Source organism: Acomys minous (assembly GCF_964271855.1).
Source record: "Acomys minous genome assembly, chromosome: 8".
Taxonomy (NCBI): Eukaryota; Metazoa; Chordata; class Mammalia; order Rodentia; family Muridae; genus Acomys; species Acomys minous.
Window position 1 is genome coordinate 26,738,201 of NC_140489.1, and position 27,574 is coordinate 26,765,774.

At 44.7% G+C, this 27,574-nt stretch overlaps 1 protein-coding gene across 2 annotated transcripts in view; it reads left to right on the forward strand.

Moving 5' to 3' along the window:
- Positions 1-27,574, forward strand: part of STON2 (stonin 2) — a 150,372-nt gene that overhangs the window by 10,700 nt on the left and 112,098 nt on the right. Inside the window, exons 1-2 of one of the 2 annotated variants that reach the window (XM_084791580.1) lie at positions 22,975-23,130; positions 25,074-25,349. In XM_084791580.1, coding sequence (XP_084647706.1) covers positions 25,262-25,349 — 88 coding nt within the window. In that variant the 5' untranslated portion in view covers positions 22,975-23,130; positions 25,074-25,261. Of the gene's footprint in view, positions 1-22,974; positions 23,131-25,073; positions 25,350-27,574 lie in introns of those variants that run through there. The other variant, XM_084791579.1, reaches the window with a different exon arrangement.

Sequence of the window (27,574 nt, forward strand, 5' to 3'; positions counted from 1 at the left end):
GCGACACTTAACTTCATGCTTGCTCTTTGCCATTCTGAGCCAAAAAGGAAGATCCTCCCTGTGTCCTAACACAGGAGCCCATCTGCTCTTCTGTTGTAAATTTTTTGTTTTGTTTTGTTTTGTTTTTTTGAGATAGGGTTTCTCTTATAGTCCTGGCTGTCTTGGGCTCGCTTGTAGACCAGGCTGGCCTCAAACTCACAGCAATCCACCTGCCTCTGCCTCTCGACTGCTGGGGAGGTGCACCACCACTGCCTGGCTGAAACCACGTTCTTTTGTGTAATAATATCCTGCGTCTATTGTTTTAAGTCTTAGTTTTTTATTACTAGTTGTGTGTGTGTGTGTGTGTGTGTGTGTGTGTGTGTGTGTGTGTTCACTCACATGTGCGTGGGCCCTTGTATGTATGGGTACACACAGACATGCACATACGAAGACCTCAGGAGTCTTGATCAATCACCGTTCACCTTATGGTCTCTTACTTGAGCCCAGGGTTTACCGATTTGCCTAATCTAGCTAGCTTGTTCCTCACTGCCCCTCCCTACTCGCCAATCTACTAGCTCTGCCTCCTTTGCTCCATGTGCGCCTGGCATTCATACAGGCGTCGGGGATCCGAACTCTAGTCCCTGTGCTTGCGCAGTGAGCTCATGACATGCTGAGCATCTCCCCAGCCTCTCTCTGGGCACGCTGGGGATGCACGTGGAAACTGAAGCTCTCTAGCCCTGCTTCTCATCCCCTCAGTAGATGTTGCTGTGTTTGCATTTATGGTTTATGTGCTTTGAATGTGTGGTTTCTCTGTTTTGCAAGAGTTTACTGTCAGTGAGTTGTCTACCCAAAGAAATACTATGATTAGTGGTGGTGGGACCCAGTTCATGCCACGGCGTGGTCTGTTTCTAAATCGATCCTGGAGTGTTTTGAGAAACGGTTTCCAGATGGACGTGGGTGATGTGAGGACTGGAAAAAGAAAACATTAGAAACATCAAAGTAGGAAAATTAATAGGAAAGACCTTCCAGGGATGCTTTTTTTTTTTTCTCTCTATGGTCTTCCAGTTTGAGGAAGTAAAGAGGATAGGCATAATGGTGGGAGATTTCCACCAACTTGGGGGAAAAAAAATAACAATAGGCTAAATAATTCTTAGCCACTACGGAGCTAGCAGAGGGAGTCACAAGGTCAGAGGATCCTGTCCCATTTGTCTGTGCTGACAGGCTCTCCTGCCCCCACTGGGAACGCCTCCTCTTGAACAATAGCCATGTCCCCCAGGGAAGTTGAAATGCATGCAAACAGTTATACAAATATAAATCACATCACTCTAGAGTTTAGACATATGCCATGGGTGTGCTTGTAGATATTTCCTAGACTATCTTTAGTGGGAATATATCCTTTTTATAAGAAAAATAGACAGATATTTTAAAAATTAATGCAAAAGAAGAAATGAACTAGAACCGTAGGAGTAGGTGGGCTGTGGCCGTTTAAAAGCAGTCAGTTGCTCACCTTTTATGATCTGAGAATCCTTTTATCCCATAGTCAGGACACTGCTAACGTACACGCCCTGTATAACAGCTTCCAGACCGGAGGGGATATTCACGCATTTGACATATCAAACCCCTTAGCCTGCCCCTGTACTGAAACCCAGCCAGCCAGCCAGCCCCTGTCGACATGTCAGCTGTGCCAAGCCCACTAGGGTGTCTGGATTCATCTGCCCTGGCAACTGGCAACGCCCCTGCCTCCAATTAGCACATGGACTCCGGGATGTGTCTTTTTGTGTGAGTGGTCTAGTGCACCACCTGGTATGCAAGGATAAGGTTGTAATCAGGCTGGGGCCCGTCTGCAGCTGGAGCTTTGAGGCCCCCTGCTATGGTCTCCCACCTCCCCCCCAGGCCCCCCCAACCCCCCACTCCCGTGTGTAACTGGCTTGTTTTGGTTGTCTGCCAGTGTCAGGATTCTCAGAAAAGGGAAGCAGATGCCCTCTACAAGGCTGAAAATGGAAATAAGGAATTGTCAGCTCGGGGTCAGTGGAAGCCACTGAGTCTGGCTTCCCTCCACAGCTCTGGAATGTTTCTGTCTTGTTTTGAATGTCCTGAAGATGACTGGAGCCGGACGCCTTGTGCTGGAGCTGAGCCTTTTACACGGACTAGGAGGATGAGGAGGCCCTCCGTCAAGCACCGTAAACCACAGATGATGTCCTGTGGATGTGTGCTTTTTCCTAACCCAGGAGAGTCAGAGAGCCCTAACATGTGAGAAAAGGGCAGCAACTAGCTTCATGCCATGCATCTTGCCTGTGGCCCACCCTACAGAAGTCTTCCTGATGCAGCGCATAAGGATGTAGCTGTGTGAAACCCTTGAGTGCACCAACAGAAAGGCCATACTACGGACAGGTGAAAGGGGGTTGGTTTCTTGAGGACTAATAAGATGGACACCCCAAAACTGACAGCTCTGCAGTGCTACCCTCAGCCTCCTTCTGGCCCTCTCTCCGCTCTTGGGCTTGAGACTCCTTATCTCTGTGTTACCTAACAGTTGACCCCAGTGGAGCAAACACACATATCTCTTTTGCCTCGGTTTCCTCTGGGTTCTTGGTTTTCCACTCCTTCAGGAGGATGACAAATGGCAAACTCCCAAGTGGCTGCTTATCGTGCCCAGCCATAATTGTTAACCATCCCCAGACCCCAGCCTTAGTTCCTATTTCTCCTAATACTGTTCACTCTGTGACTCCCAGTCTGAAAGCTCTTGCGTCTCGTGGCCCTAATTCTCCCCACAAGCCACACTTCCTCCTGAAGTCCTTGTCTTGGCAAAAGGTACAACCAGGGCCCTTCCAAGGGTCTTTTTCAAATGACTTCTACGTGAGTCCAAACACACTTCATCCCCGTGGCTTGACTATTAAGACATTTCCCCCTCCATCTTGATAGTCTGGTCACCATAATCCCTGCTTGTCATGGCCCTCCTGTCTGCCTTCCACACTGCTGTGCTATTGCTCCCACTTGTTTAATTGCTATTTTATTTCAGGATCCAGCTTCTGGGCCCCACCCCTCAGTGCCCCATCTTTCCACTTTACTCTTAGTCTTTTCAAAGTCTGTGTTTCTACACACCTCCTGACTTCTTGCATTTCCAGACTGAATCATGTGTGGGTCAGAAGACGGCACGATTTTATTTGTTAGGTTTTATTATAAGCACTTGGCACTTTAATGCTGCTGTTTTGACGGGGGCCTTACCAACCAACCAACCAGCCAACCAACAAACAAACTATTGGAATTCACATTTTCCAAGCCATGTGTGTACTAAAAAAAAACATCCTCAAGCCATCTGCGTGTCCATCACCCTTGCTCTTAACCCCATTTCCTTATATTAGCTCTGAACGAGCAAAACCATCGTGAACTCCAGCCTTGCTTCTGAAGCTCGGCCTTCCCTCATTCCATGTCTTGCCTGTATCTCTGTATTCTGCTTCATCCCTCTCTCTCTCTCTCTCTCTCTCTCTCTCTCTCTCTCTCTCTCTCACACACACACACACACACACACACACACACACACACACTCCAGCTTCTATGGCCAGCCTGTGCAAGTATGGAGTTAAGCTAGAGGAGATCCATGGATGGACACAAGAGTGAGGGGTTCCTGTTGCATATACTTTTGGGTAGGTAGTAAAGAGTAGGCTTGCATGTTGTTATGACTGTGTGAGCATGGCTGAATAAAATGGTACATTGTGTTCTCATGGTTTGTTCTTATCAAGAGTCATGCTGCCATCTGAGAATGTCCTTTTCCCTCACCAGTGTCCCCTGATCCTAGGTAATTTCCATTTATATTTCAAACCTGTGGCTAATTGTTATTTTTTCCTCCCGTGTTCTTAGCTGCCCCCAGATGGAGTTGTATGCCATTCTCCTGCATACTCTTGGCACTGTTGGATTCTCCTGATGTAGCCCTAATTACATTATTTCACATTTGTCCATCTGCCTGTCTCTCTGAAGAGGTAGATTTTAGTCACCTCTAGCCACAGAATTTTACTAGATATGCCAAGCATCTAATAAATGGGTGCTTATAAAATGATTGGATTAGTGGAGAGTGAACAGATGATGTTCTGTGACAGAATTCTCGTAACCTGCAGATGCTCCATGAATGCAGATAGCCGAAGGCCCTAAGGCACCTGCTGGGTCATTCCCCTGCCTTCTGTGTATGTGAGATTGTATACTAACATGAGATTTTATCTACATTTACATTTCCTATGGAGTGTTCCTCTTAGGCACCTTAGCAGCCATCAGCCTCACTTTCCTCCTGCCTACTGTGGTGACCAAGTCGGCTAGTGTGAGCTGTTCTGCTGTCCAAGGTTGATGCTGGGGTCCACCAACTGCTTCCGGGTTCAGATAAAGTACCACACTGAAGGAATCTTGTGTTCCCCATATGCTGCTATGGGAACCAAAAGATTCACCCTGCACATGGGGAATTTGAGCCACCATGTAGTGAACTCTCACTCAAAGGGAACAAAACCAGGCAGCAGCTGCCAGATGCTACCTCGCCTCCAAGTCCCTCCCTGAACAATGGAAGGTTTTAGAGACCAAAGTTCCTAATATCCTCCGAGACCACCAGGCAGCAAGCTGTGATTCCTTTGAAGCCAGAGCCACCTCAGTCCCACCACACCTGGCGTTTCCTTGCCTCCTGGCTCTTAGTCTTACATTGTCGGGGCTTTGGTGAAGCTGCCATAAAGCCCTGACATAGAACCTTGACCTTGGCCTCTAGCATAACCCTCATTCAAATTTGCCACTCTTTGTTGAGAACCTCAGGCCAGGGGAGGGCAAAGAGGAGAGAAAAGGTGAGAATCCAGGCCTATGGGTCACAGAACCTATAGAAACTTAGACTTCTGCCTTGAATTCTCTGCTCACCCTTAGCTGTGCACTACTGAGGGGCACTGGTCACTCTCATTTTGAGGAACTGGGCACGTGGCTTATTAGTAGAAAAAGATTATCAAATGTGGAGCCTGCGAACAGGTTGTTGTTCAGACTAATAGTCTGTCCCAGGACTTCCTACTTAAAAAAACAAAAAAAAAGTCCTGAGTTTTATGCAGGGTGATAAATATGGATCTGTTTGCATTCCTCTATGTGCAGACATCCAGCTAGACCAGCAACATATGTCAAAGATGCTTTCTCCCCCCCCCCACCCGCATTGTATGGTTTTGGCTTCTTTGTCAAAAAAATCAAGTGCCCATTCGTGTGTGGGTGGGTTTATTTATGGGTCTTTGATTAGATTTCATTGATCAACCAGTCTGTTTCTATGCCTATACCATGCGGTTTGTTTGTTTGTTTGTTTGTTCGTTTCCTTTGTTCTTGGTTTTTTGAGACAGGGTCTCTCTGTGTAGCCTTGGCTGTCCTGGACTCACTTTGTAGACCAGGCTGGCCTCGAACTCACAGCGATCCGCCTGCCTCTGCCTCCTGAGTGCTGGGATTAAAGGCGTGCGCCACCACGCCCGGCTACCAAGCGGTTTTTATTACTGTTGCTTTGCAGACAACTTGAGGGCAGGGATGGAGATACCTCCAGAACTTCTTTTGTTGTACAGGAAGGTTTCAGCTATCCTGCATTTTTGTTTTTCCATATGAAGTTCAGAATTGTTCTTTCAAACTCTGAAGAATTGTGTTGATATTTTGATGGGAATTTCAATGAATCTGTAGGTTGCTTTTGGTAAGGTGGCCATTTTAGTATGTTGATCCTACCGATGCACGAGCATGGGAGATCTTTCCATGTTCTGGTATCTTCATTTTCTTTCTTGGAGAAAGAAGGGAAACTGAGGGTTGAAGGCATCGCTGCTCCAAGCTGGAGACCTATGACAGAGGAAGACTCCTAGTAGCTGGGGTCATGGAGGCTGAAAAGGCCACCTTCTAGCCAGATCAGACTTCTAGTGGAGGGAGGGGAGCACCAACCCATGCACAAAAACTTCCACCCAAAATTTACTCTGCCTACAAGATGTGTAGGGGTAAAGTTAGAGCAGAGGTTGAGGGAAAATCCAACTAATGCCTGGCCCAACCTGAGACCCACCCCATGGGACAGGGCCAGCCCATGACGCTATTGAGGATACTCTGCTTTGCTTGCAGATGGGAGCCTAGCATAGTTGTCCTGTGAGATGTTGCACCCAGCATCAGATCGAAACAGGTGCTGAGACTCACAGCCAAACATTAGGTGGAGTGTGGGGGCCTTGTGGAAAAATGGGACAAGGGATAGATGGAGTCAGAGGGGACAAGAACTCCACAAGAATACCAACAGAGTTAACTAACCAGGGCCCAAGGGGACATACGGAGACTGAAACACCAACCAAGGACCATGCCCATAGGCAGCTTAGTCCTCATGTGGGTTCCCTAGTAAGGGAGCAGGGGCTGTCTCTCACATGGACTCTGCTACCTGCTTTTTTTTTTTTTTTAATCACGTTCCCTAGGTGGGGCTGCCTTGCCTGGCCTTAGTGGAAGAGGCTGCGCTCACTCCTGATGAGACTTGAGGTGCCTGGATGGGTTGGTGGGGGTGGGGGTGGGGGTGGGGGTGGGGCTCCCCTTTGAGGAATAGGGGAGGGGGGACAGGGCGAAGAGCGATGGAGGGTAGAACCAGGAGGAGAGAAGAGAGGGGGCTATGATCACGATGTAAAGTGAATTTAAAAAAATAAGTAAATACTCAAAAGAAAAATCTTTCTGATTAAAAAAGTCAAGTATAGGGGCTGGAGAAATGGCTTTGGGATTAAGAATACTGACTGCTCTTCCAAAGGATGTTCTTTTAGACAACTCTGATTCAGTTCCCAACACTCACATGGCAGCTCACAACTGTCTGTAACTCCACTTCTAGGGAACCTGTCACCTTCACATAGACATATATGCAATGCACATAAAATACATACAAATAGATAAATTTGAAAAATCAAACACACACATACAACTTTAAAGACCAATAACCCAATAGAATATCACATAACCACAAAGTAGATAATCAAGATATTTTTGATGAATTTGGAGTTTATATCTTAGCATATCCACCTACTTATATGAACTTGTAAAACTTGGCCCATCCAAGCCTCAGTGTCTTATTTAGAAAATAAATGTTAGTGGCTGTCCTTTATCTCACAGGGTTCATATGAGGATTATATGATGATATAATGCTTGTGGAGCTATCAATACTTAGAAATTATAGCTGTAGTTGTTAGATTCCCTTTTTTAAGTGTATGTGAATGATGGTATTAACCCTTGTGTCTGTGGAATGTAACTTTAAGGTTAGGGCTTGGAGTCACGAAAGGCTTTATTGGGATTTCAACAGGACTGTTCTTGGTTTGGAATTGTTTTTTCCTAAGGAAAGAAAGTCACAGGCCTGGTTTTAATCTTGCTTAATGAGTGGATTTTTTCCCCATTAATTAATTAATTTATTGACTTTACATCCTGATAGCAGCCAAAAGGGGAACAGGGTTACGTGCAAGCAGTGGTGCCTTACTAGGTTTTAAAAGTCAATTTTCCCTCTTGAGAGTGAATTCATAATCCGTACAAAAAGGCTGATATCAACCTTAAATATGTTTTGGGGTTGGAGCAGAAAGGATTTTCACTTTGCTGTGGCTGAGAAGACCCCAGGAAGTAGGCTCTTGGTCCTCACCTCAGGTGGGCTCCAGTTTGCTCCTGCCAGGTAAATGGAGAATCCTTCCTCTTTGGAGGCATGTAATCAGATCAGCAGTGTAACCTGGCGATTTCGTTTCTTCTGTAGAATTATATTAAGAGGCACTAAACTTTAGGGCTGACAAGATGCCTCAGCAGGTAAAGGTGCTTGCCACCAAGCCAAATCTCATGAGTTTGATCCCTGGGTCCCTCATGGTGGAAAGAGAGACTGGACACCCACAAGTTATCTTCTCATCTCCAGATGTGCACTGTAGCACAATAAATCAATGAATAAATAAATAAATTTAATTTAGAAGAGTCATTAAACTATAGTTATTTTTAACTTCTGTAATCAAATTTCCAACTCAGGTCTTCTACCCTTGCACAGTTCTGGCTGCTCTCTCTCCTTCAGTGTGACCTGCAGTGGTGGCACGGCCCACTCCATTCCTCATGGACACTCTAGCCAACCTCTCAAGAGTCACTAGTGACCATCCAGCCCCATTCTGTTCGTCTGTGATGTTCACTAGAATAGTTTGTGTTTTTTCTGGAAAATTCTCTCTTGCCTCCCTGACCCCTTGAATGATTCTTGGTTTTTCCTTGATTTCTCAGATCTGTCACTCTAGGCGCCCTTTTTCTTTTCTGAGTCTCCCTCCCATGCGTAGAACTGCTCCAGGGGTCAGGCAGCTTCTACCTCTTCACTTCCTGTACTGATAGAGAGCTTACTTTTTCTGACTCATACATATATCGTCTGCCCTGGATGAGTGTAAAATCTTTTACCCCACCCCCACCTCATTTTCCCCATCTTTCCTGTAACCACCCTTTTCTTTTAAATCTTGAATCTCAGCATATGCCAGATAAAACTCATTTCCCACCTCCACCCCTAATTAACCACACTCTGTATCGAACCACCCCTGGTTTCTTAGGAGATGTTCTGGGGTGTTCTCTGTACTCTGTTCAACTGTTAATGGCATTAGCAGTCCCTAATCACCATGCTTAATTGCCCTTCTCTATCACGGTTCCTTTTACTCTGTTGAGTGAAGAATGACCCAGGGGATTCCCTGTGCCTCTACGCGGTTTCTCTGCTTTTATCATCTCCTAACAATCAGCATTTCCCTGCTTTTTCTAGCATGTGGATGTTTGTTTGGGTAGTGGTGTGTGCTGTGCAGGGCTTCTTGGCCACATATCTCCAGGATAGCATTCAGATAAAAGGACACATTTCCTGTTGTGGACATGGATTCCACTGTCCACGGTTATGCAACAAGGGGTGGGGTGCTGGGAACACGTTCTGTGGTGCTGAAGGCAGATGTCAGAGAAAACGATGGGGGGGGCGTGCACACGCCAACTTAGGCAGAAGTTCTATTTCTACAAAGAAGGGAGGATGGGAAACTAGCTTTTCAGTCTGTCCTGGACACAGGAGAGAGAAAGTTGTGTGCTTTTCCTGACAAGGCTGCATTGGGCTAACTTCGCTGTAGATCTGGGCCAGTTTGAGATGTGCTGCCTGGAGCTGTTTTCTTCGAGCCCGTGTTTGTCTTGGTATAGAAAGTGTTGGAGGGAGCTTCCATACTGCTAAACCCATGTTTTCGCAGAAGCACAGTTCAGTTAGGATACCTGCACGCTCTCATGTCCCAACTGCGTGTCTTTGGATATGATTCGCATGCTGCATAGAGGTTGGCGAGACCTGTGGTCACACTGATGCCCACTGCTGTCTGAAGTGGGCGAGTGGGACTCAGCAGCTGTGGCACGCCTAGGCTGATCCTGTGGCAGTTTGGTCCCCTCAGCTGCACAGCTATGGTCGCCTCAGCTGCACAGCCTGTGTAGCTCACACTCTATGGCCACTGCTCACATAGGTGACCGTGTACATGGGGCTGCAGAATTATCCAGTGTGGTGACCTAAGACAAGAGAGAAAGGTAGGGTATATGAAGGAACATGAGAAAGGAAAGAGGTCACCGACTCTGAGATCCCGTTTATCTTTCATGTTGCCCCAGAGCCAGAAAACTTCCGCACAACCTATGCAACCAAAATTGCCTACAACGATAGTGTGTTTCTTCCAAAGACCTGGCAAACAAGAGAATAAAAAACAGCAACTGTGTTTACTTAGAGCCAGGATGTGGATAAGCTTACATATTGCCATGTCGGCTCCCCTCTCATCCATAAGTCTAAGCATCATACTAAAAAAAAATGCCTTACAATTGCATTTGCAAAGGATAGCCTTTGAGAAAAATGAACTTACACATTTTACAACTTCTCAACCTTGCTTTACATTTTCAACTTCGCTTAATCATTAAAGCTTGTTATCAATTACACCCTTTGAAACCCGTGACTTGGAAAGCCACAAGAGCCCAGATTAACGGTTGTGAAGACACTTACGATTGACGATCCTCTTGCTGAGTGTGGTGGCTCAGTCTGCATAGTAAGACCTTCTCCAAAATTGGGTGGGAAAACACAAAACAAAACAGAGGGAAGGAAAGAAGGAAGGAAGGAAGGAAGGAAGGAAGGAAGGAAGAAAGGAAGGAAAGAAGGAAGGAAGAGAGGGAGGGAGGGAGGGAGGGAGGGAGGGAAAGAGGGAGGAAGGGAGGGAGATTGACCACCTTAAGAGGTAGCACGCAAGTCTTGGGATCGTGTATTCCTCCCCTATTTGTTTCTCTTTGGCTTGACCTGCAATAATTTTTAATGCGCGTAGTCAGGGATCTGGTTTACCTGTGTGGAGGTCCCTGAGGGACACGGGAACGCCGAGGGGCTGCTGGTAGGCTGGGTAGGGCTCACTGCCTGTGTAATTGCTGACAACCCTGCTTTACATCCCGCACTTATTTCCAGAGCTGCAGATCACGCTGGCCAGCTGTTTCCTCTTGAAACTCTCACCAGGACTCCATCCCACCACACCAAGTTGTAAGGTCTCCCCCTTTCTTCCACTTTCAGTTCCTGAAATGACTTCGCCACAAGAGTTGTTAGGTCATCGGGTTTACCTTCCCCCCAACCTAGCTCCTACTCACCCTTGATTAATTGAAACATCGATAGTGATTGATGCCATCTGCAGAGCATTTGTTCTTAACTTCGCTAGGTCTTGGACACAGCATCTATTTTCATCTCACAGGAACCTTTGGGGAAAGATTCTTATCGTTGTCAGAGGAAAGCGGCTTGGAGGTCCTGGGAGACATTCCCTGATGTCGCTCACAATGAGGAACTTGGCTGGCCAGCCCGAAAGGCCTGTGCTCTGAGTTACCATTCGTTCTGGGACCTAGGTCAGATAGAGGTCTCTACTGATCCCTCCTGTGTTGCGGCTCCGAGACCTGTGGTTATCCTCCACACCACCCTACGTCATCACCGAGCTCAAGGCTTCTCAAAGGGGTGAAGAGAGCTATGTGCTTTGCTTTTCTGAGACTCCCCAGTGTATTAAGAACGCGAAGATTCTAAGGCAGGATGAGAAAAGTCTCTTTTCTGTACCTTTCCATTTCTCCACATGAAATCCTTGAATATTTATGCCTGTAGCTAGAACCCATGATGTTACATAATTTTGTAACTGTATGTGTTACAAAAGATACTTATTTAACTCTCCCCGAACAGTGGTCTGGTATTAGGACATGCACTGAAAGTTATAGAGTGTCTCACTGATGCCCTTTCACTGTGATATTAGGTGCCCTTCATGGGATAAAGCCATTGGATAACTGGCATTTCTAGAGTCTGCATTGTTTATTTCCATATCTCCACCATCTACCGTAGTGTCAGAGTTTAGCAAGGCTCGCAATCCACAATGGCTAACTAGAAAACTTCGTGAATTGCCTCTAAAGTTGAAAGGGTTTGGGGTGGGAATCCCCACACTACCTGAACTTGAGTAAGACATCTGGCCCGTCTGGCTTCACCCTTGTCATCTCTCAAATGCTGACATTAATAACAGCATCATCTTTCAAGGTGGATGAGAAGAGCACAGGTAGTGAGGGACCTCATGGACCTCATCGTCTGTGGGGTGACAGCAGTGAGGCTGGGTATGACTAATGCCTGAGAGACAGGCCTTAGCATCAGTGGCGGCGATGCCCTTCCCTGAGCCTCGGCCTCTCACAGCACTAGAGAAGGATTCATGGCCCCAGGAAGCCTCAGCAGCACCTGAGTTATTACCAGAGGCAAAGCCCCTCAAGAAACACAGTGTAAGGACCTTGCTTTTTGTAGAAAGCAATCCACCAGGCACCCTCCCCCATTAACTGATTTAATAACTATACCGAATTTTGAAATTACCTGTGTTTTCAAGAGGCCTCTGGTCTTGTTAGGACTTGCCTGGCATCTGCTCATGCCCCCCCCCCCTCGTGGCAGTCACCAGTTGACGGATTTTCCTCCTGTGCTGACTGAATTCCTTGGCAGTGTGTTCGTGTGTTTTAGTCAAGGAATTTCTTTGAGAAAAGCTCTATTTTAAACTTCTGCTACCTAGATATAGAGTGCCCAAGGCCTTTTGGCTCCTGGACACCCTTTGGTTGAAGGGCAGACCGCCACAGGAATCCACAGCCAGAGCTACTCATGGGTTTCAGGTCGGTTGGAATCTGGCTCCTGACAGGGATGGAACCCTGCAGTGCTGCATCCCAACTGCGCTGGGCATGGAGAAGCACGGGCCATTTCTCTTCTTTTGCTACGGCCTCTCTCTAGGTGACCTGATCCTTCCTGTATGATGCTGACTGCCCGACTTGATCCTCCAGCTCTGAGCTCTAAGCACCTAGTAGACAGCTCTCTGGGATATGTAATAAACATCTGTAACATACCTAAGGGTATCACACGTTAGAAGAAATGCTCAGCTGGCTGTGGTGGGGTTCACCTAAACACCTGGCACTGGGAGGCTATGTCAGGAAGACAGGACAATTCTAGAAGATGCTTGGTTTATTAAAAAAAGAAAAAGAAAAAAAGAAAAGAAAGAAAGAAAAGAGAGACGGAGGCAAAGGAAGGGAAGGAAAAGAGAAAAAAAGACAAGCTCATTTTCCTAAGTCTTTTCTCCCAGCTGCAGTCGATGACTCTATCACACATGAAGTCCTCAAGCAGAGCCCTGTGAGTCTTTGCCATGATGCCACCCCTGACTCTTACCTTCTGTCCACTCCTGTCTGTTTACTCTCTCTTCATCCCACTTCAGGCTGTGCCAAAAGGCTGTTCAGCATCCCTCACTGGTAGGAAGAAAGCCTTGGCAGGAGTTGTTCATTTCAGCTCCAGGAAACCACGGATGGTTCACTGGCCTCCTGATGGTAGCTCAAATTGCTTCTTAAGTTTTTGTACTAAAATGATGGCTGTGCAGTATGGCTCCAAAAAGGCAAGCTAATGTCCTAGTGAGCTTAAAAAGTAAGGCAGAAAAAAAAAATTTAATCTTCTGGACAGAGACTATCCTTGTAATGTGCTGCAAATGCTGCATGCATAATTTTGTGCATTTTGTCTTGATTTCTTTTTTCTTTTTTGATTTACTATGTTCTGTGGTTGCAACAAAGGTTGATGTTTAGTTGTGGTTCTGTCCCTTATGTTTACTGGGATATTACTAAATAGAGGTTATGGTTTCGAGTTTTTTAAGCTCTAGATTGGACTGACTCCTTTTCCCATTTAAAAAAAATTGTAATTTTTTAAACTAATTGAAAACCAGAAGTCTTGCCAATTTGCGTAACTGTCTTTTGATGACTCACAACAAAGTGTTCATGAGAGATGTAAAGAACCTCTGCTTACTGTTCCTGAGGCCCCACCTATGCGTAGCTGGGTGGGCTCTCTGCTTACGGAGTAAATGGGGTGGCAGGTAGGGTGCTCACCAGGACTCAGGGGCCCTTGAGGCTTTGCCTGTGGCAGAATGTAGCTCTTGTAGTTATGTGATTGTAGCCCCTGTTTAAGGGCTCGTCAGTTAGGTCGGGCTCACTCACTTGTGTCATATCTACTTCTCAAGGTCCACTGAATAGTAAACTTAATTGTATCCTTAACATGCATTTTGCCAGGCAGTGACCACAGGACAAACAGGACCATGGGACTAAGCCATGGTGTAGGGATCCTGTGGGTCTTCTCAGCATGCTGTTCTCCACCATTTATTTCTCTTTTTAAAAAAATCAGCTAGATCACATTCATCTATCTGTATATATCAGAAAACCTAGTTATAATAACATAAACAAGAATAAAGATTTTTCCACATAGCAATAAATAGGATACTGGTACAGTGGCTTGGTGGTGTGAGGGCCAATGATTATGACCCCTCTAACCTCTTCTTCATATGATCACAGCCATTGCCATTTTCCCAAAGGTAATAGTCAAATAAGAAGGATTATAGTTACCTTAACAATATCTGTCTTCCTCCCAGAGAGAGCAAAACAAAGATAAGAAAATACTTGCCAGAACCACATAACTCACCATATCTCCATTTAAGTCAGATTGCTCAGAACTTGATGAGACAGTTAAACCAAGGTCCAAGGAGGCTGCAAATACAAGAGTAAGAATTGTGCCTGACTTACATGGACAGTGAAGCCATCCTCAGTGCTGGGAGAGGAGAGGAAGTGGTTGTTTGAACACTGCTAATAGTGTTGTACCTGTTTCCCCCAAGGCTGAATATGGTATCGTATGGGGTGCAGAGCTTAGAGACTTGTGGCCCTGTCCTAATTCTGTTGTGGCCTTGAACTCATCTCCAACTGAGCCAGTTCCTTTGTATATCAACTGAGACAAATACCTGTTTCAGTTATCTCAGAGTTACTGTACAAATACATGGAGGTCTAAAGTATAGGCCCATAGATAGATAGATAGATAGATAGATAGATAGATAGATAGATAGATAGATCAATCCTCAACCATGAAAACTCCAAAATAGCATGAAGGAATGGAAGTAATCTATGGTGCTATTTGTATTATGGAATTTTCATAGAGTTATTTATATATGAGAACTATGGCCACCAGGAGGGACTGAGAAGCTTCCTAGAGACTCCAAGACCATAATTGTGTCAGAACATCTATAGTGATGGATCACAGCTTAAAAACACAGAGGAGAGAGAGTTATCCACACAAACTACCTGTCTTCACACAGCAAAATATGAGTGTTTTTGTTCTGAAAGTGAGAAACCAGTTAAGCCAAGGTGAACTTGCCACAGTGGAGTAAGATATTACCTGAGACTAGAAAGCACTCGGCAAGACTGTGTTAGGCCACGTAATTCCACGACACTGCTCAGTGCTTGGGATGCTGATCACTCGGGGTCACTGACTCAGGAATGAGCCAGAGACCAGAGGCAATGCCAAACCTGTTTTTCAAGCCACGTGTGACTTTGATCTTTGACTCTGAATGTGGGACCATGGTACTGTTGGATAGCACAGCCACAAAAAAAAGACTTCGAAGAAAACAAAACAAAACCATACAGTCAAGTAATCTGAAAATATGACTTGAGAATAAAACATTGCTTCATCTCTGGAGAGAATTACCAGACAGCAGCCTAAGATTCTTCTTTACTTCTCATGAGTTATAAGAGTTCAGTAAAACTTCAAACTCATTCCCAAGTATTTTTCCAGATATGAGGTATTATTAAATTACCTTTAGATAACTTGAGCTAGCATCTTTATAAAAACAAAACAAAACAAAACAAAACAATGAACTAAACAAACAAAAAAACCCAAATGATCACAAGCCAGGAAGGAATGTTGTATGGGAGGGCTCCAAATGCCAGCTGTAACTGGCCCTTCAGCAATAATTAACAACATGACAACCGTTTTCAGACATTGCTCAAGATGCCACACAAGATTTCCTTCCAGGGATCAGGAAAACTCAGGAGGCAAATTCCACTAAGAGTTTCCTGACTGCCAGGTATTTGAGCTGATCACAGTACTCTTGTGAGATCAGGACTTGGAGCAATTTCAGCAGCTGGACTCTGCAGGATGGAGCTTGCCCTGTCACGTTTGGTGCTGCTGTAACAAAATACCTGACGCAAGACGATGTGGAAAAAAGAGAGGTTTATTTGGCTTGTGGTGCTAGTGCTTGGAAGGTTCAAACACCATGGCGCCAATATCCCGGGAAGGATCCATATGTCTGTGCCACGGCGTGATGGAAACTCCGAACGGGAAGCAGCCGTGCACACAGGGGAATCAGGCACGATGCAGCTGTAGTTTATAACAGGCTGCCCTTCTGAGATGCCATTAGTCTGTTCGTGAGTATAGAGCCTCTCTGACCTAATTTGTCTTCTCTAGGCTTCACCCTTTAAAGTTTCTGCCTCCTCAGCACTGTCCTGAGAACCTCAAGACTCTAGCACACAAACTTTAGAAGTGACACCATAGTCAGACAGGAGATGAGGACTTGTCTGGGGAGGAGTATGGGGAACAGAAGCCTGTTGGAGGAAACTCAGAGAATCTTTAGTAGGATTGGAGTGCATAGCCACTGACTGAATCCATATAAAGCTTCCTAAAGATGCTGTTCTAGAGCCAAGAAAGCCATAAAGACCACTAGCAGTCAATACCACGGGGCCTTGCTGGTCCATCTCAGTCTCAGTAAAAAGGCCTTGCTAATACATTATTACTATCCCAAGGATCTAGCCGAGATGCAGAAAGCTTTGGGGAAAGACCATACTCCTAGTAATTATTCATCTGTTTATAATTATTAACCAGTAATTACTTTAAGTCTGTGAGCTAAACAGTATCTATGTCAATTGTTCAGCTGTCTAGAGCAAAACCAGCCATAGACAATATAAACTAAGAGATGCGCCAGTGTGCTTGTGTAACCTTATTTTCCAAGAAGAGAGGAGAGGCCATGCTTTATCTGTGGCTATAGCTTTTCAGCTACTGCTTGAAAGTCCTGTTTGCACTTTAAGCTCACACTCATGCAACCAAGACTAGAGATGAATCTTGAAAGGTCTTCATTGGAGACAGAGCTTGGAAGTCAAGTCATAGGGCAACTAGAGGAACTTAAGAAGCAAGTTCACCCAACAAAGTGACATCCCATGCCTGCACAGACTGTAAGCAGGATGGGGAAGCCAGCAATCAGAATATGCATCAGAAGAAAAGTTCACACTCCTCAGAGGAATCTCAAATCCAGAATGCCTGGATCATCAAATATTAAATATACAAAGAACTATAAAACTATTATCTATGTTCAAGGAAAAACATGGTCAAAAGAAACTACTCCTAAATCCCTCAGATGTTCAGTTTTACAAAGCCCTTAAGCATCTATTTTAAATATGTCTGAAGGACCAAAGAAAATATTTCTACAATGAGTGAATATATTCGTTATCTCAACAGAGAAATAAGAGAAGTAAAAATTCTAGAACAGAAAAGTTGAGTGTGATAGACATCTCCCAGGATGCACCTAGTGGACAGTGGAGAAGACAGACAGCTCATGAATTTGAGGACAGACCAGGATAAGAGATGGAACAAAAGGGCTGTTCTTTTTATTTGAAGATCTTATGATTTAATTATTCCACATTTAATAAACAAACTGGCATACAAATCCAAAAAACTCCATAAACTTCACATGAGTTCTAAGAACTCTCAGAGTCGGTTGCTGAAAACTGAAGATTAAAAAAAAATCTTACAATTGGATATAAATTGAACAAATGATAAATAAAAAAAATTAAATCTTGAAATATATTTTTTAAAAAGATTTAATTATTTATTATTTATACAGTATTCATACGCAAGTGTGCCTGCATGCCAGAAGAGGGCACCACATCTCATTATAGATGGTTGTGAGCCACCATGTGGTTGCTGGGAATTGTACACAGGACCTTTGGAAGAGCAGACAGTGAATGAGTGCTCTTAACCTCTGAGCCATCTCTCCAGCCCTCTTGAAATATATTTTAAAAGTACATTCATGCATATGTAATTAAAATCAGCTCCTTGCCAGAACTACTCAGACCAAAGCAGAAGATACTAAAGAAAAAAAAAAATCTATGTCTAGTGAAAAGGCAGCCAATAGGGGACAACCCACAGGTTTAGAACCTCTGTCTTAGAACAATGCTGCCCAACACAAATATAGTAGGAGTTACATATGAATTAGTTTACCTCTTAATAGCTTTTCTAAGGAGTAAGTTCATTTTAACAACATATTTTACATGATCAAGATATCATTTTTATAATAATCAACAATGTAAAATTATTAATTAGCTATACAACGAGAAAAGTGAGTAAACATTGCCTTACGCTAATGTTAAATGTCCTTCCTAAAATATTTACTATCTCAAACGTTTTTGAGTGCCTATTTACTAAACCTACTATGTGGCTAAACATATTTATTCATTCAAACATTTACCCAACAACCATCAGGGCCTATTTTAAGAGTTGAAGACATCTGGAGGACAGCAAGAACACAAGGTCCTCTAAGTCAGTAGGCTCAGCACACGTGTGAACTCACAGAGACTGGAGTGGCGCACACATGATCTGCATGGCTCCGGGCCAGATGGGGAGAAGTGGACGCATGTCCCATTCCCAGCCCAGGTCAGTTGGCAACTTACGATTGATAACCACTTGCAAATGAAAACTGAGTTTCCTCCAAGGGAGTCAGTCACACTGGGGCAACAAAACTGTTCTTTTTGGTTTTTCTAGACAGGGTTTTTGTGTGTAGCCTTGGCTGTCTTGGAACTCACTCTGTAAACCAGGCTGGCCTCGAACTCAGAGATCTGCCTCCTGAGTGCCAGCTAAACAAACTACTCTTAATCATAAGCTGCATGCCCAGCAGTAGTTGGCCAACAGAAAATTAACTCAGTGGCATCTTTGGAGGTTCACTGTCTCGTAATATCCTATCAGGGCTCTTGGTATTTTTTAAATTTTATATGTATGTATATATATACATATAATATATATATATATATATATATATATACAATCAATCTCTCTATCTCTATCTCTATGTCAACCCTATAGGTTCCTTGGGTATATATTATAGCTTTCAATTTAGTGTTACTATGGAATTCTTGAGTGTTCAAACAAGTAGATCTTTTCCTTATGCCTTTTTTGGGGGGCTCATTTCCTTTTTTTTTTTTTCTATTCTGATATGTTAGGGTTTTTAAAAATCTTATTATATATATTATATTATTATTCCTTAGAAGCCTGTTTGTCTTCTAATAAGAGACAGAAAGGGGTAGATCTGTATGGGAGGGGAGATAGGGAGGAACTGGGAAGAGTAAAGGGAGGGGAAACTGGAATCAGGATATATTATGTCAGAAAAAAAATCTATTTTCAATAAAAGGAAAAAATGAGTACTAAAAAAAACTTTTGGAGACAACGTGAAAGATAGAGCCCTTTTCCTTCAGAAACTCTCGGGCTGGTTGGCAGCAAACCACAACAGTAGTCACCTTCATTATCACTAGATAAATGAATATAGTGACAACAGAGTCAACACACAGAATAACAGGGAATGGGACAGGAAGTTGGGGATGGGTACACTGCCTGAGTTCTTAAATAAAGCAACAGAAACTAAGTTTGGCTAATGTAAGAAGGAAATGAGTCTATGGAAACATCGGAGAAGTCATTGGATTGTCAGAGAGCTGCCAGACTTGGCTTGGAAAACAGGTTAAGAATCACAAGACCTAGCCAGCAGTGAGCAGAGCTGGGGTAATGCTGTGGTTCTGATTAGGATGCCATATTTGGCACTCTCACTACTGAATTAAGATGCTATTACCACTGGGCTTGTACCAAATTTCCACTGCTTGCAATGCTACTTGTCCATCATTCAAGGGCATGTACCATTCAGGACTCGGTCAAGATCCCAACGTCTGCTGACAAAGGTTGGATCACCTGACAAGAGGACAGAGAGTATTTATTTTCTTTCAAAAAAAGGAAAGATGTTTTGGATATTGGGTGGAAAAAACAAAGTAAACACCAGTAACAGCACAACAAACATGCCCATTAAAAATGTTTCATCGCAAAAGAACATACTGTCTGTGTTTTTAAACGAGTGGTTACCACTTAGGGCAGCAGCTCTCAACCTGTGAGTTGTGACCCCTTCAGGGATAAAAGTCCCTTTTATCATCGGAAAACACAGATATCTACATCACGGTCCATAACAGTAGCAAAATTACGGCTTTGGAGTAGCAATGAAAATACCACTCCTGTTGAGGGTCACCACAACATGAGGACCTGTATTAAAGGATCACAGCGTTAGGAAGGTTGAGAAGCACTGACTTAATGCTGGCTGAATTAAACCTGCGATAAAGATGAGTAGAAGCCCATTAAATAACAACGTAGGGGGAATATATCCCAGCGGGAAGGCTTGGGGTTTGTCGCACAGATAAATAGATAAACAAATGACCAGACAGAACAAAATATGTATGCACAGAAACAGTCTTTCGTAGAAAATAATTCAGTCTGTCTGGAGGACGGAGTTCACCTAGGGGGACAGTGACAACGGAGATGAGGGTACAGCCGCTGCAAGCCTGCCGTGAAGTTGCAGGATTTATCCAGTTTCTGACAGGTACAAGGGGCTGCACTCGGTCCTCGGAGCTGGTGGCAGGCAGGTTGGGCAGCCCCTGCTCTCAGGGAGCCTTTGTGACTGTCTCCCTCTCGCTTTATTATTCTGTGAGTAGCAGTTGAGATCTTTAAGGAGAACCATGGCATAGCCATTTGCAGGGTCTCGGCATCTAGCATAGTAGGTTGTATAATAAGTCACAGGTTGAGGCCAAAACCAGGGAGACCATAGTAACTAGAGGAGAGATTGTGAGGGCTGGCCAGGCTTTAGCAGTGAAAGTAGAGAGAGTGGGTTCTTCAGACTCGTTCGCTGCACCCAATACCACTCTTGTCCCTGCCCGATAAGCAGAGTGTGAGCCATTGTAGGCTAGCTGTGTCACTGCTGTGTTCCACTCTTAAGTGGCTTTGTCTTTTTCTCTGATGCTCAGAGCAGCCAGTTCCAGCAGAAGGCACAGGTGAGGCCTTAGTCATCTCTAGACCCTTACCCGACCCCTGCAGTTCTGCAAGATAGAGCCATCCGAATAGGTTAGGGGACAGAAGTGACTGTCTAGATCTCTGAAGTTGACTGTAAGCCACGCGAAGATGCTATTGGTCTCTTGTGTTTCCATGCACTCTTAAAGTGCAGAATTTTTTGCACCCAGCACAATATGCCTAGTACCAGTTCCAGGTGATGTCAGCCCCTTGACTGTAGGGCATCAGAAATGCAGCTGTAGCTGATACCTCTCATCCTCAAGCTGCTGCCGAGCATAGTAGGCAGTGTTACTCTCCTTAGGGCACACTTCACTCCTAAACCTTCAGCAGCTATTCGTTTTGCATGGGATCTTCCTCCCCCTTAGCTGCTAAGGTCCCTTGGTCCTTCTCTTCCATGTTTCCCCGGCACACACCTGTATTCTCACCAGACTGTCCAGAGATAACCAAGCTTTTTCTATTTGTCTTCACTCACGCTGATCCCTCTGTTTCCAGAACAGTCTTTTGTTTGTTTTGTTTTGAGACAGGGTTTCTCTATAACCCTGGCTAACCCAGAACTTGCTCTGAACCAGGCTGGCCTCTGCTTACTGAGTGCTGGGATTAAAGGCGTGCATCACCACTGCCCAGCTCCTCAGAACAGTCTTACGGTCTTTTAGTGTTCCTGACCCCAGAGCATCCTTCATATCCGTGCAACCTGCATCTCTGGTCCTTGTTTTTCCATCTCTCAGAGATCTCTCCGTGGCTGACAATCATACCGCCCCTGCATGTCCTTCAGCAGGCAGTTGTTCCCAGACTGTGTTTGCTATTCTGTCTTGTCTCTGCCACCTGAGTTATGGCTGCTTGAGGGTTGCTGTCTTACAGGACGCCTGGCATATTTCCAGGAGCACAGAGCCAAGATGGTCTACTCATGACTCCTGTGCTGTCAGCCAAGTGTGTTCTCCTTCTCCACGTTTTAGGGCCTAAGTGATGCCGACGAAGAGGTGTCTGTATAATAGCAACCCAAAGGCTTCCGTGGAATTTCTCTTGTCTCCGAGTCGATCTTGCTGCTGACCGTGAGTCACGGCTCATCCGTGGCGACTCCAAGCCTCGCTTTATGATTCACAGTTAAAAGGGGGGAGGCGGGTGAGGTTTTTACTGAGGAACTAGCTCCAGCCTAAACTGAGCCTCACAATCTGGGTTCCTCTGTGGGGTTTGAGCTATTAATTAGCGTAGGGCTTCTTATGACAAGCGCCTAGAATGCATGTCGCAGCGCCATGCTAGGAGGCCCCCTGTGATATGCGTTGCTGGCCTTTCTTTGGCTCACGTCTGATCTGGGATGAAGAAGCTAATGAAGAGCAGAGGACTCCTTGGGGGACTCCTTGGGGGACTCCTCTTTTGTGTATTCTTGCTGAGTGATGGTTTTGGTTTCTCAGGCAGAATGTGCAGTGGACTGAAAAGAGGAAGTTGTAGAACTGGCCTCTGGGCCCTGTAAGCAAGCACTTAGCTCCACTTAGCATCTGAGAGACCTGTTGTAAAATGAGGGAAAGGGGAAATCACTGGAGAGAGGCCCGGTAAATGGCAGACGGACAGCTTTATAAATCTGTTCTCTAGTCCGAAGACTTCTCCCTGCAAAGCTGTACCGCTTTGGGTGAGACGCTGAGCAGCAGTGGTGGTGCCAACAACTAACATCTACATAGGGTTTGCAGTGGTGCCTGGCACGGGGTAATCCCTCCACAGGGACACCTGCTATTAACATTGTCACTGTTGTTTTGCTTCTTTTGGAGACAGGGTCCCTTGTAAGCCCAGGCTAGTCTCGAATTTCTGATCCTCCTGCCTCCACCCCGGAATGCTGGCATGCTCAGTTTATGCAGTGGTGGGGATTGAGCCTAGGGCCTTCTACATGCTAGGCTAGCAGTTTATCATGCTCAGTAGCCGCAGCCTGTCCTTCTCATTATTACAGAGGGCTCATTGTGCCCACTGCGGAACACTTAGTGTCCATGACCCCACTGAGTGCTTTGAATGATGAAGTGTATTTTATTATTGCTGGTGTACAGAGATAAATTATTGGGTCAAGAGGTGCATCAGCAGGTAAAGGGACTTGCCACCAGATCTGATGGCCCTGTGTGCAAATACCTGGAACTCGCATAGTGAAAAGAGAGGACTGGTTTCTGCAAGTTCTCCTCTGGCCTCCACATGGTGTACACACACACACACACACACACACACACACACACACACACACACACACACACACGCACACACACACACACAGCGGAGGAGCCTACCTGTGCTTAGGGTCTTCTGCACCCTTCACTTTTCCTTCTTTCTCCTTGATCCCTGCAACCTCACTTCTCCATGGATTTTTCTGGGCTCATCACTGTGGGCTAAGCAGGATGTTTTCCCCACTGAGCTGTGACACAGCATGTGTCAGCACATGCCTGGCATTGTGGCTTTCTTTCTGAGAGGCACAGTGGGGGTGTGGCTTCACATCCAGCTGCTGTTTCGGAGAAGACGAATCTGACTCTTGAGTTTACTGTCTTATCTTGGCTCACAGCCATTACCACATTGAGTGACACTCCTGTTGACGTTGACGGGGCTTAGAGAAAAGCTCACAGGCTGCCACTTGTGGGAACCAGTCCTTGAGTTTGTGGCTGATTTGCTCGAGGGAAGCACGGGTTGAGGACAGCAGCATTCTCCAGGCTGCTTGCACATGACCAGCCCTGTGTCTGGTAAGGATCTCAGGGGAGGGCCTTGGAGTGGAGACACTGGACATTCCATCCTTTGTGTGCACTGGGTGTTCTGGCAGATCTCCATATGGGGAGTTTCTCAGGAAATGTCAATACAGCTCCATTGCAGTTGATGTTCCTGATAGTCTAATCTGTATTGCTTTTCTGTGGCTGTAACTCAGAGATTACAATGGTGTGGCACTCGAGGACCTTGTCTCAGGGATTGGATCTGCCACCCCGCAGCTTGGTTTTTCCAGAGTACCTGTTTGTTGTGGCTTCTATTTGATCATTCTTTATATAGGAGGCCTCCATGGAAAAGAAGTGTAAGTTTGACCTGAAACTGAAATTTTCTACTTAAAAGCCTAAAAGAAGCATTTTAGAAATGGTAGGGCATGATTTAGTGTTAAATAAGTCACCTAATTTCTCTCTGCTCAGATTTTTTTTTAATCTATAAAAGAATTATATTGCCACCTGACCGAGTCATCTAAAAGGTAAGGGGCTGTGAAAAGTAACTGTGTTGGTAGAGTTCTTACTTACCATGCAGAAAGTTGTGAGCTCATAATCATCCTAAGGCTGCGACCATTTAATAATAGTTCCTTATGTGGTGGTGACCCCCCCCCAACACCATAAAATTATTTTTGTTGTTATTTTATAATGGTGATTTTGCTATTGTTATTAATGGTAATATAAATACCTGACATGCAATTCTGTGAAAGGGTTGTTCGACCCCCAAAGGCTCATGACCCAGAGACTGAAAACCACTGATCTAAGCTATCCATGCTGCTGTGTACCTTTAGTTTCAGCATTCAGGAGGCGGAGGCAAGAGGATCAGAAGTTCAAGGCCATCTCTGTCTACACAGCAAGGATGGCCTCAGACATGTGAGACTGTCTCCAACAAACAAACAACAGGCAGCACACAGACAACTTAAGCAAAGAATGGCATAAAACTTAGGTTTCTGAGAATTATAAATATAAGCAGCCACTTTAAGAAGCATTTAAAAAAAAACTTTTCTTACCACACAAGGCAAAACTATTAAATGTTTTCTATACTGATTTTTCTCTCCATATAAACTGTTCACTGAAGGTCAAAACTGAGAGCAAAGTGTAACTTGGATTGTCACTGTGGAGGCTGTGTCACATCATTCTAGAAGCCATGAGAGTAGTTTATTTGCTTAGCAAGAACAGTAGTGCCCAAGACAGTAGATCATTTGCAAAAGCACATTAATTTTGCATTAATTCTCATTTTATTCATTCATCATATGATGAAGAGCAAGGTTCAAGTTGTGAAGAGACATTAATAACTGAAAAAATTGTAATCTAATTAAATAGTCTTGAACATCCACAGAGCATAATTACCATACAGGTAAAGGTTTGGCATTTCTAGACTAGTTCAAATGTATTTAACTCGCCTTTTTTTCAGTCCAGCAAATATTCTTCAGCTTCTTACCTAAATGAAGAAGAGATGACTACAGTATTGTCTTGTTTTTCTCTTGATCGGTTACTCATGCTCGGAGATGCCATCTGGCTGCTGCCGGTTTTCTGCCAGAGATTCAAATCAGGCTTACAGAAAGTTACCTGCCTGAGGCAAGGAGGCACTCTGGTTTAACGGAAAGGCTCATGCTTTTATTTCACCATCTGGGTAAAAATAAAGAAAGCACTCTGAACAAGTTTTAATGCTTAATAATAATCAATAGCCTCTCGTTACAGATAACGGTGTTTCTGAAATAGAGTGACTGGGGACAAGTAGGGCATCTACTTGCTAAAATCTGAGTAGTTAATTCGAGGTCTCATCTAAATCCTTATCCAGGGATCTTGGTGTTAACCGAGAGCGTTTAGAAGAGAATAGGAGGCCTGAAATCTCATTATGGTGTTTAAAGCCCTAGACCCGTGTGGAGTCAGTATAACACAACGTTTACCAATTTCAGTTTCTTTTCTTATTTAAACAGATCTCTGCCTGGCAGATTAACCAAAGACGAGGAGGACTGATCCTGTCCCTGTTCTGAAGTGCTGCCATTCACAAGACTTCTGTGGCAGACTGTAGGCCCCAGTCCACTGTGCTGTCCTGCTCACCCCAGACATCTTTCTGGGGTCCACTTGTTGTCAACAGTGTGAAGATGAGCAGCACCCTCTTAGCATGACGACCTTGGACCATGTCATCGCTACCCACCAGTCAGAGTGGGTCTCCTTCAGTGAAGAGCCATTGTTCCCCACCCCTTCAGAGGGTAAGGAGTACTGGCAAGATTTCAGTCTGGAAAAAAAAAAAGATTTAGTCTGGTTCTTGGTTATTTGCAAGTGGGATCCTAATAAAGGAAAAAAAAAGAAAAAGCTCTTCGGTCCCTTACCAGACGTACACATGGATTCTTTCATCAAGTAGCCAGACAAGGGCATCTTCTTAGCCCAAGGCATCACCAAAACCCTGGCAGCATGAAGGGCACAGGCTCGGTTCTTCCAAGGAACATAACTTCTCATTGCTTCATTGCCTTACTGTTGGTCTTTTTGGTGGTTACTCCCATCCCACTATTTGGATTTTCTTAATTTTTAAAGTGTAATTGTTAAAAATGACAGATAGGTTCTGAGCCAGATTGCAAAACTCTAATCTTGTAAAACTCTAACCTTGTCTTCATCACTGATGAATGGTATGTCCCTGCGTGAACATTTGTGGATGGGATGAGGTGGTTGGTGTGTGGCGTATGCACATGCCGTGCCCATCATTGTGGAGGCTAGGTAAGTGTCATCATCATTTGCTTTGTTGTCTTGAGATAGAATCTACCACAAATCAGAAGTCTATTGCTTTAGTTAGGCTGGTTGACCAGTAAGCTCCCTAGGATCTGCTTGTCTCTACTTAATGCTGGGGTTATAGGCATGTGTGGCTATTGCCTCGGTTTTACGAGGCACTGAGGATTTGAACTGATGTCCTTGTGCTTGCAGGGCAGGCGCTCTTACCCACATATTTCTAGTGCTTTTTTTTTCTGTTCTGTTCATTTTTGTTGTTGTTGTTCTGGTTTGTTTGTTTGTTTGTTTGTTTTTCAAGACAGGAATTCCTCTGTGTAGTCCTGGCTATCCTGGAATTTGCTCAGCAGATTAGGCTGGCTTTGAACTCAGAGATCCACCTGCCTCTGGCTCCCAAATGTTGGAACTAACAGCATGTTCCACCACACTCCCTGGCTGGTTTTGTGTCATTTTTTAAAGACAGTTTTTTACAGAATAATCTTGGCTGTCCTGGAATTCACTGTGTAGACTAGGCTGGCCTTGAATCCACAGCAACCCTCTTACCTCTGCCTCCTGAGTGCTGGGATTACAGTCATGGATGCCATGCCTAGGTTCCAGAATGATCTATGTAACCTTTCCCTGCATCCCTGCATTGTCTGTGGAAGGGGAATGATCACAAGGCCTGTCTCAAGCTTTTGTGAGCACTCGGTCAGCAGATGTAAAATGCCTAGGGGATTGCCTGGTCCACGAAAGGAGCTCAGCATCGTTATCCTGGACCACAGCAGAAGTGACCATAGTGTCCTTTAGGAGACTAGTGCTCAGAGATGAGAGTCAAGACAGATCCAGGGATGTTTGCAGCTCTGTGTCAGTTGGTTCACTTCTACTCCACCTGCACCAGCTGACCTCACCTCGCTTTTACCTGAACAGATGGAAAGTGGCAGTCAACATGTACACAATCCAGTGTGGTATCTTTGTGGATAGTGGATAGCTTTAAAATAGGGGTGAGCCTGACTCAAGATGTGCTGAAAGTGTCATGTACAGAGGTGTAATACTCGGGACATGACTCCTGGGAAGATAGCTTACTCAGTCAGAGCACTCACTGTGCAAGCACAGAGACCTAAGTTCAAATTGCCAGGACCTGTGCAACAAGCTAGTTCCATGGAGCGTGTTAAGTAGGAAGGTGGCCGTAGCTGAATGACCACCAGACTAATACCTGATCCAGCGAGAGCCCTGTCTCCAGGGGATAAGGCAAAGTGTGATAGAGCAGTGTATTAAGTGAGCTCCTCTAGTCTCCACACATACATCTCACCTGCTCACACACATGTGCACACATCACAAACACACACTCAAACACTGACGTACACATACACACAAAGTCGTATCTCATTAACAATTTCTTAATATTGAACACATATTGAAATTATAAATTGTCAACATACTGACTGGAGAGACATTATTTAGAATAGTTTCTCAGACTGGGATGTTGTTCAGTGCTAAAGTGTGAACTTTCCAACTTTGTGTGGCCTGCAGGGGAAGAGTTTTTCCTATTTTTCTTTATGTTTTTAATTTGGAAACTAAAAAACTTAAGCTGACTAATGTCTCTTACCTTTTATTTTAATTAGACGGTGCTGAAGGTTTTGATTGTGTACAAATCACTATGATTATCTTAGGGTTGAAAAAAAGGACTTTGGTATTATTTCTTTGAGTTTTAGAGGGTTTTACATAAGGCTCAGTGAGC